The sequence below is a fragment of the Schistocerca gregaria genome, chromosome 4, assembly GCF_023897955.1.
Source record: "Schistocerca gregaria isolate iqSchGreg1 chromosome 4, iqSchGreg1.2, whole genome shotgun sequence".
Lineage (NCBI taxonomy): Eukaryota > Metazoa > Arthropoda > Insecta > Orthoptera > Acrididae > Schistocerca > Schistocerca gregaria.
The window spans coordinates 347,539,841-347,554,450 of record NC_064923.1 but is presented as its reverse complement, the minus strand read 5'-3'; the positions used below and the strand labels follow the sequence as shown (position 1 = coordinate 347,554,450).

The following is a 14,610-nucleotide window of genomic DNA, read 5'->3' as shown; positions in this document are numbered from 1 at the left end:
AAAACAACAGATAAAAATTCGATTGATGCCTTCCTAAGTGAGAGTCTCCATTCCTTCCAAACTAATTATGTAAGTGTAGACCATATATGGCTCAAATTCAAAGATAAAGTATCGACAGCAATAGATAGATTCATACCACATAAGTTAATAAGAGACAGGACTGATCCACCAGGGTACACAAAACATGTCAGAACACTGTTGCAGAAGCACTGGAAAAATCATGCCAAATTCAGAATACAAAATCCCCAAGACTGGCTACGTTTCACGGAAGCTCGAAATTTAGTGCGGATGTTGATGCGAGATGCTTTTAATAGGTTCCATAATGAAACATTGTCTCAAAATATGGTAGAAAACCCAGAGATATTCTCGTTGAATGTAAAGTACACCAGTGGAGGAAAAAAAAAGGTAGAACAGAAGTGATATCTGGCATTCCACAGATAAATTTTGGGTACACAATAAATCTCACAAATCTAAGGGCTGTCAATGCGACTAAATACCTAGGAATTACAATTATGAGCAACTTAAATTGGCAAGACCACATGGCTAATATGTGGAGAAGGCGAAACAAAGACTGTGCTTTGTTGGCAGAACACTTAGAAGATGCGAAGAAACCCACTAAAAGTACAGCCTCCATTACACTTGTCTGTCCTCTGCTGGAATATTGCTGCATGGTGTGAGATCTTTACCAGCTAGGATTGATGGTGGACATAGAAAAAGAGCAAAGAAGGGCAGCTCGTTTCATGTTATCGTGCAATAGGTGTGAGAGGGTCACTGATACGATACGCGAGTTGCAGTGGCAGTGACTGAAACAAAGGCAGTTTTGTTTGCAGCGAGATCTATTTACGAAATTTCAATCACCAACTTTCTCTTCCAAATGTGAAAATATTTTGTCGACTCCCATCTATGTAGGAAGAAATGATGATCATAATAAAATAAGATAAATCAGAGCTTGAACAGAACGATTTAGGTGTTCCTTTTTCCCATGTGCCATTCGAAATTGGAATGGTAGAAAGTAGTATGAAAATGGTTCGATCAAACCTCTGCCAGGCACTTAAGTGTGAATTGCAGAGTAATCGTGTAGATGTAGATGCATATAAGTGTGATTTTGTACATGAGGTAATTGACAGGGTTTGTAAATGGAGGTTTTTTCCTTTTTTTTCATTACAACATAGTACCCTGTTTTATCCAACTAGTCTGATAAAACAGGGTAGTTGACACAGGTGTAAAAAATTCTTTTCTTTGATGAGGCATTTTTTTAAATGTATGTTTTTCATGCCCAATTGTCAGTAAACAGATTGGACAATTACTCATTAAAAACTCAACAGATTGGTACACATAGTTCATTACATATGCCACTTTGTTTATTAAGTACCCTGCTTTCACCGACTCTCACCTACATTTGTACAATTCTTCTGCTGAACAATTTCTTAAATGTGGAATTTAAAACTTTGGCCTTCCTTTTGCTATCTTCTACTACCAAACCAGACTGGTCATTGAGTAACTAGATGGAAGCCTTACACCCACTTAGCGAATTTACATAGTGTACATTTTCATTTTCTGGCATTTTTGATATTATGCCATAATAAAGAACCAGACATGAAATAATACAGTACTGGCACTCCAGTAAAACTGGTACCCTAAAAACCACACTGAGAAGCTTAACACCAGGTACTTCAGTGTGAAACGTGATACACCAATGTTCACTTAAAGCTGGATTACACATTTTAGTGTGGGTTACAAAATCCTAATTCTCTTGGAGTATTCTCTTATGTGACGTAGTGAAAGACCTCTCAATGTTGCAGGCATACAAACATATACAAATGTTCACTTGGAGATGAGTACGCAGGAAAATTTGGTCAGTACTATTGAATAAAATATTTTGTTTCAAATACATTTACAGCTTTCACAGAATTTTACAAATCTGCTTTCTGTGAAACACAATGTTTTACAGTCAAAAGATGTGTTTCGATACTTACCTGGAATCTCTTCTAGGCTTAATGTTATTTATCAATTTCTTTTGTTTACATCTTAAATTTACAGAATTCCATTCCTCCATAAATTATAGAATGACAGCACATTGAGTTTTATCTCTGTAGCTCCCCACATAGCCTTAGAGTAGAACAAAAACTGCCATTTGTATAGTTTTTGGCCTTCACAGAAAACCTTGTTAATTTTTTATACTATTTGAAATAATCACAAAATAACATATTGTTCTTAGTTCTGGTGTATTTTTCCTCCTTAAGAAATTTGTATTAATTTTTACTAGCTTTTCACAGTGATGTGTAGAAGTAAACCCAACTGGAAATGCTACATAACAGTATTGCCCAGCACAAATAAAAAGATCTATGTTAAAGTCACCACATAGTAAAATATTAGGGTGTAGAGTCTAGTTTTGAAGTCAATATTATGCCAAGGACTGCTTCCTCACTTTGCATTCCTTATCTGGATAGGATATGATAAAACAATTATCCTACTACAGTAACTCTGAATTTTCCCTCCAAATGTGCCACAGTACTGCACATGGTTACATGATGCCCCAGTACACATGAAATTCCAAACAGAGCACAGGTCCTTCGCAAACCTAATGGCATCAATAAAAAAAAAGTTCTGCATTAAACTAAAGACTGGGAACTAATTACATACGGTGTCTCACAATATTTTGTCTTAGAGGATGTCCTTGCCATAGTGTGTATTAATTACCCCTTCATTCAGTACAATTGGCGCATTTGTTGTGTTAGCAGATTATTCAAACATTTCATAAACAGCAATCAGTTATAGTTTTACACAAAGATGTTAGAAAATTTTAACAGATGTTACTAAATAGTTTCTAGCCATTTCATTGAGATTAAACCTGGAAAAAACTCACTATATATAGTTCACAAACTGCAAGAGGTTCCCACCCAAAACAAACGTAAAATAAGAGACATGCAGATAGAGGAGATTGACAGTATTAAATTTTGAGGATTATAACTTAACAGCAAATTAATTTGGGAGGTTCCCACAGAATTACTGATATATCCAAACCAATCTTTATAATGCAGTGCAAATTTTGTCTGATTAAGATGATGTAAAGGATAAAATGTTGAAATATTTTGCAAACTTACTTTCTATGTCATTCAGTGTCATATCTCGGGGGTATTCTACAGAAACCTGCCCGAAGAACTAAGTATCCTAACTTCATCTTCTAAGCATATTTATTGAAGCAATTCAACATTTATTCAAACAAATACCTCAGTTCATAGACTCACTTCTAAGAACAGAACAATCTAAATAACAATTTAAAATCACTAACATTGCTCGAGAAATTGTCTATTACTCACAAATACAGATTTAAATAACTTTCTGGAAATCACAAAAAGTTGGTGAGAAGCCAAAAGGTTTTATTGATACACCACATTATAGTCTTAATTAGTAGAACCAACGGATAAATATATTTTGTAATGTAAGCTCTATGTAATATCCAGGGTTAGGTCGGGTTGTTTGGGGGAAGAGATCAAACAGCGAGGTCATCGGTCTCATCGGATTAGGGAAGGATGGGGAAGGAAGTCGGTCATGCCCTTTCAAAGGAACCATCCCAGAATTTGCCAGGAGCGATTTGGGGAAATCACGGAAAACCTTAATATCCAGGTCCTGCAATTGGTAAGTACAGTAATTCAATCTACCTTTACATCCATACTCTACAAATCACTGTGAACTGCTTGGCAGAGGGAACTCCACATTGAGCCAATTATTAGGGCTTTTTCCCATTCCACTCACATATGGAGTGCAGGAAGAATTATTTGCTTAAATGGCTCTACAGACACTGTAGTTAATTTAATCTTGTGCACACAATACCTGTGGGAGCAATACATAGGGGGTTGTTGTATTTTCCTAGAGTCATTATTTAAAGACAGCTCTTGAAACTTTGTAAGTTGGTTTTCTCAGGGTGGATGCATCTACTTTCAAGTGTCTGCCACTTCAGTTCCTTCAGCATCTTTGTGAAACACTTTCCACAGGTTAAACGAACCTTGACCTCTCTTGCTGCCTTTCTCTGTATTCATTCAATATTCCTCATTACTCCTACTTGACATGAGTTCCATAGATTTGCACAAAATTCTAGGACGAGTTGCACGAGTGATTTGTACACACTCTCCTTTGCGGACCAATTCATTTCCCTAGTATTCTACCATTGAACTGATGTCTGCTTTACCTATGACTAAACTAACATGATCATTCTATTTCATATCCCTATGAAGTGTTGCACTGAGGTATTTGTACAAGATGATCTATTCCAGCTGCTACTCCTTGATATTGTAGTCATAAGATGTTACATTTCTTTCATGTTGAAATGTGAGCTATATTAATTTTTTGAAGAATCAGAACAAATTGACAGTGTTTGCACCATTTTGAAATCTTATTGACATCAGACTGGATATTTTGTGCAGCTTTTATCAGACAGTATTTCATTATAGATACGTGCATCATTCTTGAAAAGTCTGAGGCTCATGTTAATATTGTCTGCGAGGTCATGAATATACACCACGAACAGCAAGGATTCCAGCACACTTCCCTGGACAAATATGAAGTTGCTGCTACATCTGTTGACGAATCTAAACCTAAGAGAACTTTTTGCATCCTCCCCACCAAAAATCTTCAAACCAGTCACAAATTTCACTTACCACCCAATATGACCGTTCTTTTAAATATTAAGTATAAATGTGGTACTGAGTCAAATGTGGTTTGTGGGATTAAAGGGACCAGACTGCTATGGTAATCAGTCTACTGAGTCAAATGCTTTTCAGAAATTGAGAACTACTGCATCTATCTGAGTGTCTTGATCTATGGCTTTTGGGATGTCATGTAAGGAAAGCACCAGTTGGGTTTCACATGATTGATGTTTTTGGAATCCGTACTGGCTGGCATCGTGAAGATAATTCTTTTTGAGATATGTCATTACATACGAGCTCAACATCAGATCTAAGATTCTGCAACAAAATGATGCCATGGTTATTGACTGGTAGCTATCTGTCTTGTAAATTGGTGTGAATTGTGCTTTCTTCCAATTACTGGGCATAGTTTTTTGTCTGAGGGATTTATGGGCTAAAACAACTGCAAATTCTGTACAGACTCTGATAGGGATTCCATTGGGCCTAAAGGCTTTGTTCACTTTTAGTGAATGCAATTGTTTCTCAACACCACTTATATTAATATTTGTATCGCTTACATCTGCAGTGGTGTGAGAATTAAACTGGTGCAATACCCCTGGATTTTCCTTTGTAAAGGAACTTTTGAAAACAGAGCTAAGCATTTCTGTTTTTACTTTGCTATTCTCAATTTCTGTTGGACACTAACTTTGGTGCTACTTCACACACAACCAGAATTTCTTTGGGTTTTATGAAACAGCATTTGACAATACTCTGCTACAACAGTCACTTGAGGCTTATCACATTGCCCTCTTGACAGCCAAATGTGTATCATTCAACATCTCCTATCTCTAGCACCCTGCTTTGTTTTACGTGTATGATGCAGAAGTCCCTTTCTTTAGAAGTTTCCTTACAGTGACTGTATACCATGGGGGAAGGGGGGGGGGGGGGGGTGTATCCTCCCATCACACACTGTTCTACTGTATACATATCTCTCATGTGCATTGTCAACTATTCCTCTAAATCTGATCTTCTACATGCTCCTCTCCAGAAGTAACAGTTCCTTACTGACATATGATACTACTGCCTCTTTACCTAGCTTGCCTGAAAATCGAAATCATCCTATTGTAGCTGCCTTTTGTATTTTGGTAATCACTGTTACTACAACTGTCTGGTCAGGTATATTTGCTGCCATTAGATCCAATATATTTCTATCATGAGTAGCCTTTCGAACAATCTCTTCTAGGTTGTTCTCCATCCCAGCACGCAAGTTGCCCAGTGTGGCGTCGAATGAAATAAGACTTGCACTTAGCAGCTGAAATTCCCCAGATATAGGACCTCCCAGCCAATGATGCCATAAGCTCATTTCATTTCATTTCAGATTGTTCTCGAGAATGCTTTCAGTAATGTTTAACAGTATCTGTTGCTAAGGCCACCATCTACAAAACTGTCACTTTCCCAACTGATTGTTGGATGATCTGTGTAATTAAGCACTGTAAACCATTTTCTTTTGATAGTGTTTCCTACAGTAGCAAAAGAATTGTGTCTCTCACTTTAATACATACACATTTGCAGGCTTGTGGTAAATGTTGTGCTAATTTGTAATTGAAAAAATTCTACTTCTTTTGCACCATTTACCTTAGGATCTACGGCAAGAACAAAATCAGTATATCAGTTCTTTTGTAAGAAACATGTTATGGACTTGATTTACTCTTCACTATTACTCTGGTTGAATGAACATTATAAATACTCTAATCCATTTTCCTGTGTACCTCCTATATCCAACATACTCAATAATGTTTTACAGATTTTTAATCTTTATTTGCTCAGGTATTGTTCCAATTAACCAAGTCTTTCAGTTGCAGATTAACTAAAGTGGAGGCCCACAAAAATGAACAATTAATTTCTTCCTCAATCCCATCTGAATAATCACCACTAACACTGCTCTTTCATGGATAAAAAGCTTTCTTCACCTGTACCAATCTACATCTTGTGTCTCCCACTCATCTGCATGTAATCTTAGTTTTTCTACAGTAGAGCTGTTTCACTACTTCTAGTATCATACCTTCCCCAGTTTTTATATCAAGCAAGTGCAAATTTTCTTTTCTGCTACTCTCCATTACTTTTGTCTTACCTTTGTTTATACATAGCCTGAATTCTATGCTAAGTACTTTTACCTTTTCCTGAAACCCAAGTTATTTTTATTTGGAATGAATAATGGCAGTGTTTAGAGGAAAGATTCTGTAATGAACTTACCAAATAACACCTTCACAAAAATCTTATTTGAAAAACAATACTTTATTGTTATCAAATTTATTAATAATAACTAATAAAAATCCCACTGCAGAAAGTCTTTTCCTTGGCCTCTCTACATATGTCTTGCAAAAACTAAAAACATGAGTACTGTTTCAAGAAATTCATATACAAAACAGCATACACATCAGGTTTACAATGCCAGGTAACAAAGTAATATCTAAATGAGCTCATCTCAAATTAGACTTTTAAAAATCAATTTTGGTAAATAATCTTTTTTTTCACTACAGAACAGCACTTTTAAAAATAAAAACATGTATGTACAAATCATCTACAGGAACTTCAAATAATGTTACACGTGTGCGTGCACACATTTAAATCACATGTCCAGAAAAGTTGAATTAAAATTGACCAGAATGGAAATGACACCTCATGGGATGTGAACACAATGGGAAAATATTTTAACACATTAACTAACAGAGGAAAATTTATAACAATATAAGGACAGTGAATGCAACCACGGAAGCAATTCCTAATAACAGAGAAGAGTAACCGAAATACTGCACGAAAGCAGTGTACACATGATGCAACCGAGGTAAATAATTCCTATGTACATATTTATATATTCTCCATTTAGTAATTAAATATCAACTTTTCTCTTTAATAAATCCAAAGTACATTCTGCTGAAAGGGGCACTCTTATTTCATGCCACTTTCCTGCACAACACAAAATGAACAATTACATATAACCAAGTTATGAAAGAGGAGTTTACAATATTATTTTTATCATTATTTGCAATAATAAGAATAATACGTATTGTAATTACACATAAAGTTATAAACAGCAATCTCTTTTTACACGCATGTGCTCAGCTAGTAACAACCAAGCGAGCGAGTAAAAATAACATCTTCCGCACACTGAGCTGACTCACTGGTGTTGGACTGTTTCAAGAATATGTATACAAAAATATTAACCAAATTTACATTCTGATGTAGGTGATTCTTCATCTATCTGAAACAGCCTACCTATTGTCAACATCTACAGGTGCAGTTCAGTTGTTTTGTTGACTATCTTCGGTATGTAGACGAATCCCTTATCTTCCTAAGCTTAAAGACATAGACAGAAAGACAAAGAGAGATCAACAAACAGGAAAAGAGAGTGTGAAACAAAGAGAGTTGCAGAATGAGAGGGGAGGATTAGGCACGTGAGATGGTTAGGATAGGGGGAGAAAGGTGAAGGTTTCCCAAATTCTAACTACATACCCTTATTTTATCTAAATCTTCTGTACACCATTTACATTCATGCTTTGGTTTCATAATTACAACAACAACAATAACAACAAAAACAACTGCTGCAGAGGCATTGTTACCATGAAATGTTGTTCAGTTTCAGCAGAACAGTGCGGCTAAACTCCCTCAGTCCATAGTTCACAACCTCAAGTACAAAAGATAATTGCACATTTGCTCACAGAAAAATACACTCTTGACAAAATGTCACAGAGTTTCCCAGTTCCATCATCTACATCAACTCCTAAGTGTTTAAAAATATGGTGGAAAAACCACACATTTTAATCTACATGTGCCTATCTGCTGCAATTTTGAAGAGCAAGAGTGCAGAATAACACACAGAATAACTGTAACAAACAACTTTGTACTTCATCATCACATAACAACAGACTTTCCAACAGCAAGAGCTTGAGGATGCCGTAGAAAAGGGAAAGGGAGAGTGCTGAAATTTGTAGTGGGATTACAGTTATTAAGACAACAAATAATGACAAGTATGAAACTGCTACATTAGTTTTAACACACTACACAGAATAGTTCATTTCTAAATGTGATGAGTTCATATAAAATCTTGAGAGACATATATAGTAAAAAGTTTAACATTTCTTCACAAAATTAATTTATGCTTCAATTTGCCTTTTCCCCATGGATGAATCAAAGGTAAAACTTTCAAAACTAAATGCATTAATTACGTTCTTCAAAGAAATGTCAACACCCATGTCTGAAACTCATTTGGTATAATGCCATTTGCTACAGAACTGTGGATTCCACTGTAAATCACAGAAAGGCTCAACAAAGTACTTATTTACAGAAAGTGAAACATGATGCAAATAAATAAATTATTTTATTATAAAAGTATTGTTGCTGTTATCGCATAGCAACTTCTATTTATAAAACCATAGGGAATAACATTAATCAACAGGTCAATGCCTCTGGACAGAGTTAAATAAAACTACGCCTCATAACTGATTACCCCAAAATAAAAGCCACAGTATATGCACAGTATAGGCAATTTTCCCCCTTGCAATTAACAAGCAGTATGTGACTTTATTTAAACCTTCTGTTAACCAAAAATGATAAGTGTTGCACACACAATTTAATTTACAGAAATTTATGAAACAATAAACAAAACTGGAGTTTTCCTTAAATAGTACCGTAAATTGCCAGTACAAAAAATAATTTTCACATGTCTGTAACAAATGCAACCCATTTATGTCAGTGCACTTGATCTAGAGCCCAACTGATCAGTGAACTGCCTAAAGTAGCACTTACAAAGAAAACATGATGATAAAATTTATCACTGCTACCAACACCAAAAAAACGAGACTTAAATTACTTTTACCAATTGAGTAATAATAAAGATAAAAGTAATGTTCCAAGAAGTTATGCCCTTTGCATTTTATAGTGTCAGAAAATTATAATATTCCTAAAAGAAACATATTTTGAAACTGGTCAAGGCATAGAAATGGTTCACATTACATCTTTCATGGGCTGCACATGTTAGACATGAATATTTTTCACTGAAACAATACTGTGCACTGCAAACATTCAGAAGATGACAGCCAGTCACAGACATACACTGATTTTAAGATTAAAATATTTTTTTCTTTCATTTATTTATATTTTTAAGGGTGAAGGGGAAGGGCACAAAAATGGAAGAGTGCAGCACGGAAGGCTTGATGTACACCTTTGTAATACAGTGTGGCAGTATTATTTCTAATTTCTGACTCTCAATATACAAATTTATTTCATAAAAACAGTCACTGATTTCTTAATGAGAAAAAATATTAAAATAGAACTAATCAATACCAATGCACTTTATTAAAGCAAATAAAAATGCTTGGGTGAACACGTTTCTCTTCCTGCTTCACTGCTTCCGTTGAGCATCAGTAAACAGAGCACTTTTGTCTTTTCCTGTTCTCCAGCACTCCTCTACTCCACTTTTCCCCACCCAGCAATCTGCTGTGGAACTGTGCCTCCAGCCAACATGTGGCAGTGCGCGATAAACACTTAGAAATCCGCACTCACACGTCAAGGCTCGGATTGTAGCACCTCATGTCTCCCTGAGTCTATCTTCACCGCTCTGACCATGCTTTCATTCCGACAGCAATTTCTGGAGCAGGGACGATTTATGATCACTTGGACGTGGAGACTCCTCCGTAGGATTCTGAAACAATTGCAAAGAGCAAATATTTAAAAACCATGTCTAATTTAATAACAATGATAATTTGCTGCAGTTTAAATGACTCAGTGTCAGCCTCGACTCAATTGACATATACCATTAAACCAAGAAATTTATTTCATACTGATACTGTGAAGATAACGTACACTTGTATCACAGGTTACAGCAAGTACAAATTTCCAAAATTTTGAAATTTGCTCTCTATAGCAAGAATAAAGCAAATTTTAAAATCCAAACAGCAACTAGCTGATGCAACCCACGTCATCAAGAAAGATACGGAGCTTTCACTGATGACCAGTTTGAAAAACATAATCCAATGATGGAAATGAAAGACAGGGTAGCAACCACAAACTGATAATCAAGGACACTTATTTTGTGGTTTTGTACACGTATCAGCAGTACTTTAATTTCGCCTCCTGAAGGTATGTACTTGCCAATCATTCTGACTTCTTGTTGAACTATTTTGGTGATAAGATGACACTTATCAAAAGTTTTTTGGAAGAAAAGGTTATGTAAATTCTTTAAAATGTTTTGCTATGAATGAAAACAGATCAAAAAGTTATCTCAGCTGAAGTCTAATAAAACCCAAGCACAAAAATTTCAGGACTAGTTTACATGCTCTAAGGAATGCTTGCTTTGCAGACAATATATATTATACTACAGTAATTAGTGACATTTCTGTCCGTCTCCGTTGTGTGACATTAATGCTTAAATGGAGTTTAACAAATGAATCATCATGTTTCTTTAATTATAGTATCACCTATGACAGGTTCATGTAGAGACTGAAGTTAACCACCCAGAAGAGGAAAGCAGGTCAGTCAAAACACCAGCAATTTAGTTGCTGTAGTGTTTTATAACAACATGACCCAATACCAAAATTATTTTTCTCAAAATTTCATGCAAAGACTGTTCACCCTGTGTGTGACTCTTAAGCAAAGTTATTCTTGTCCTACATTCCAACAATATTTCCAATAGCTATGGACCTGAAAAAATTGCATTTATAAGAAATGCTAATACATATGTGAATTCTGCCTCATACTGCTAAATGTGAAATTGCTCAATCAATGCTACTTCATAGTGAATTGTATACAGAGGAACCATAATAAATGATTTAGATGGCAGAGAAGAGACGTGCAGTTAGGCCAACAGTGCCCTCTTTTGTTTGACACGGCAATCAATCAGCACAGAGCTGCTGTACTAAGCGGTGCAGCTATGCCTCACCGACATCACAGAGTGGAGTATCAGCATGCAAAAGCATTCAAATAGGGTGGAATGATTGATCTCTAGGAGGCAGGTGTTTTGTTCCGTGACACTGCAGCTCACATAGGGCATGCTGCATCAACAGAGAGTAGTATGTGTAACCAAGGAGCAAAGAGGGCCGTACACAGTGTCAATAGTGTAATGGACAAAACAATGTGACCACAGTACAAGATTACCACCATCATCTTTGTTTGACCATAAAAGACTGAACAGAATGATCCACAGTGGCAGCACGACATTTGAGCACTCAGGCTGGACTAGTGGCACACATGCCACTGCATCAGCTTCCACTAACCAGAATCCACCATCGTCACTGACTGCAATGGGCAGATGAACACTGTCATTGGCATGCTGGAAAAACGTAATGTTTTCAGACAGTCCCACCTCAACTTGTCCTACAGAAATGGCTGCATACATGTTTGACACCACCACTGTGCAACAAAATCAAGCAGACTGTACTGTTGAGCAGCATAGTGGTCAAATGCCAAGTGTGATAGGTTGGGGCACCACTGCCTATAACATGCCATTTCGCCTCCTACATCTTGAGTGCAGTCTGAACAGCTATTGTTACATCAGTGAGGTTTTACAGCTTGAAGTGCTGCCCCTCCTGCATGCTGTTCTACATGCCATATTTCAGAAGGACAATGCCCAGCTGCATGTGGCAAGGAATGTGCAAGTCTTCTTAGAAGAATGATGGGTACCACTCTCCCCTGGCTTGCCAGTTCACTTAACATGTCACCCATCGAACACATCTGTGATATAGTTGGCCACCAACTTGTTCATTCATCTCCTTCTCAAGCCACAGCTGATGCTCCGTGGATGCACCTACAAGCAGCATGATAATGTGCCTACAAGTTGCGTGATAGAGTAGTCCCCAGCAGCATATTCAGGCATTGTTTCATTCCACCCCACAATATCTAGCGGATCTGATTGCAGCATATGGCAGTGCTATTCCATCCTGAATTTCCACAGTCACAGTGTACGCACAGGCCTGTAATGCTAATCATTTATGAAGTGTCATGCCCCTAATCGATGGAGTAAATTTCTCTGTGATCACATCTCTCGGTCCTGGTGTTCCACTATTTCAAAACAGCAGTGTGTGTCTGAAGAAAGATCTTCATGTCTGTCTTAAGATGACTCTGAGGTAAGTAATGTCAGTGTCTATGGGGATTCGATTCCACTAATATTCATGTCACCAATATTCAAAGGTAAAATGCATATCATTTAAATTTTGTGAATACATATATAAATAGCAACTCGCAGACATGCAAACTGAACATAAAATTTAAAACGTCAGCAAGCATTAGATGACAAAACTTTCTTGCACAAGATTCAAAAACAATTTCATACTTCTAAAATTAAGTGTCCACTAAAGCTGAAAAGTAACTCCAATTTTTTCCTATGAAGCATACCAATTTCTTTATAACCATAAAAAACATCGCCCCCCCCCCCCCCCAAAAAAAAACCACACACACACACACATTTATAGTTGTCTGTTTTCAACCTTCTACTGTTAAGTTAGTAACTGTTTGTCTCAAAACCCAAACCCTCCCTTCTGCTTGTTCTGTCGGCATATTTTACGTGCATTACCGTTTCATGTTTCAGTCACATATTCTTTCATCATAACTCAGAAGTCTTTGCAGGATAGAATCACCAAAAAGATTTCAGGAACTATCATGTACCATAAATAACGAAAAGTTATACACCATACAGTATTCGACAATAAGTGATACAGGGTGTCCACTGTTCCAGACAGTTTGAGCTGTTATTCAGTATCACGTACACATTTGCAAGAACCACCACTTATTCTGATGTATGATGAGCAAGAAGCAATACTTATTCCTAGCTGTAGATGCATATAGTCAATCTTTTCCCAATCCTCAACAATATAGGAAAAGACAGATTACTACTTACCATAAAGATAATACGCTAAGTTACAGACAGGCACAATTATAAAAAACTTACACATAAGCCTTTGGGCCTCAGGCTTCATTGGAAAAAGAGAACCACACACCATTCATTCACCAAGCACCATAACTCATGCACATAAACTCCGAGCTTGGCAGTCATGTATGTGTGAGCTGTGCTTGCTTGTGTAAATGAATGGTGTGTGGTTCTCTTTTCCTGACAAAAGCTTAGGCCGAAAGCTTATGTGTAAGTGTCTCTTTAATTGTGCCTGTCTGCAACCTAGCATGTTATCTTTACAGTAAGTAGTAATCTGTCTTTTCCTATATTGTCGATATTCTTACCTAGAGTTTCCACTGTCTGATTATACCAATCCTCTTTAGTTACATCCTGTTAAAAACAACACTGAAAGTCTCTCCAATACATATCCCATCTTGTGCTGTGACTGGCTAACTACTCTCATATCAATGGCTTGTAAAGTCACACATTCTGCTAAATCTTGCAGAGATGTACTTAACATTAGTAATGCTAAATAGTTGCACTCAAAACTGTCCCAGAAAACAGATCACCCCTGGGATCTGTCAGAACATTTTGAATGATCCCCTCATTATTTTTTATCTATGTGTTTACACTAGCCTGCCTCAAACACACATCCCTCGGAAACTGGCAACTGGTTGCTGTTTGCTGTTTTTATTTCCCAAAAATTAACATTCATTCTGAAGTAACAGAATATTACTTTTAGCTATATAATTATCAGATGCAAATCTTACAGATTTTCTAAAAGCACTTGGAGCCACATAGATATAAATATGATAATAAACTGCTGCAAGTAAAGCAAAAATGTACATGTATTTACTATTTATTGATTGAATTAGTTCACTGAAAATCTTACCCTGGAAGAAGAGAAGCCCGCCTGAGGTGAACCTGAACTCAGTTCTGACCCAATGCTACCCCATAGCTTAGGACTGTCACTGGTACCTGTGGGAATTAATTGGTAAAGTTACTCTTAGCTATGACAACAAAGAAACATTTTCCCATCATTCTTTTCATTACTGGTTCTAAATAAGGAATTATAGTTAAACAGGAGCCTATCAATAATGCTAT

At 36.6% G+C, this 14,610-nt stretch overlaps 1 protein-coding gene across 27 annotated transcripts in view; it reads right to left on the bottom strand.

Moving 5' to 3' along the window:
* Positions 1-6,899: 6,899 nt before the first annotated feature.
* Positions 6,900-14,610, bottom strand: part of LOC126365776 (nuclear receptor coactivator 2-like) — a 293,984-nt gene continuing 286,273 nt past the window's right edge. For all 27 annotated transcript variants that reach the window (XM_050008306.1, XM_050008318.1, XM_050008330.1 and 24 more), the window contains 2 exons: positions 14,399-14,484; positions 6,900-10,326 (listed from right to left, as the gene is read on the bottom strand). In XM_050008306.1, coding sequence (XP_049864263.1) covers positions 10,255-10,326; positions 14,399-14,484 — 158 coding nt within the window. In that variant the 3' untranslated portion in view covers positions 6,900-10,254. The remainder of the gene's footprint in view (positions 10,327-14,398; positions 14,485-14,610) is intronic.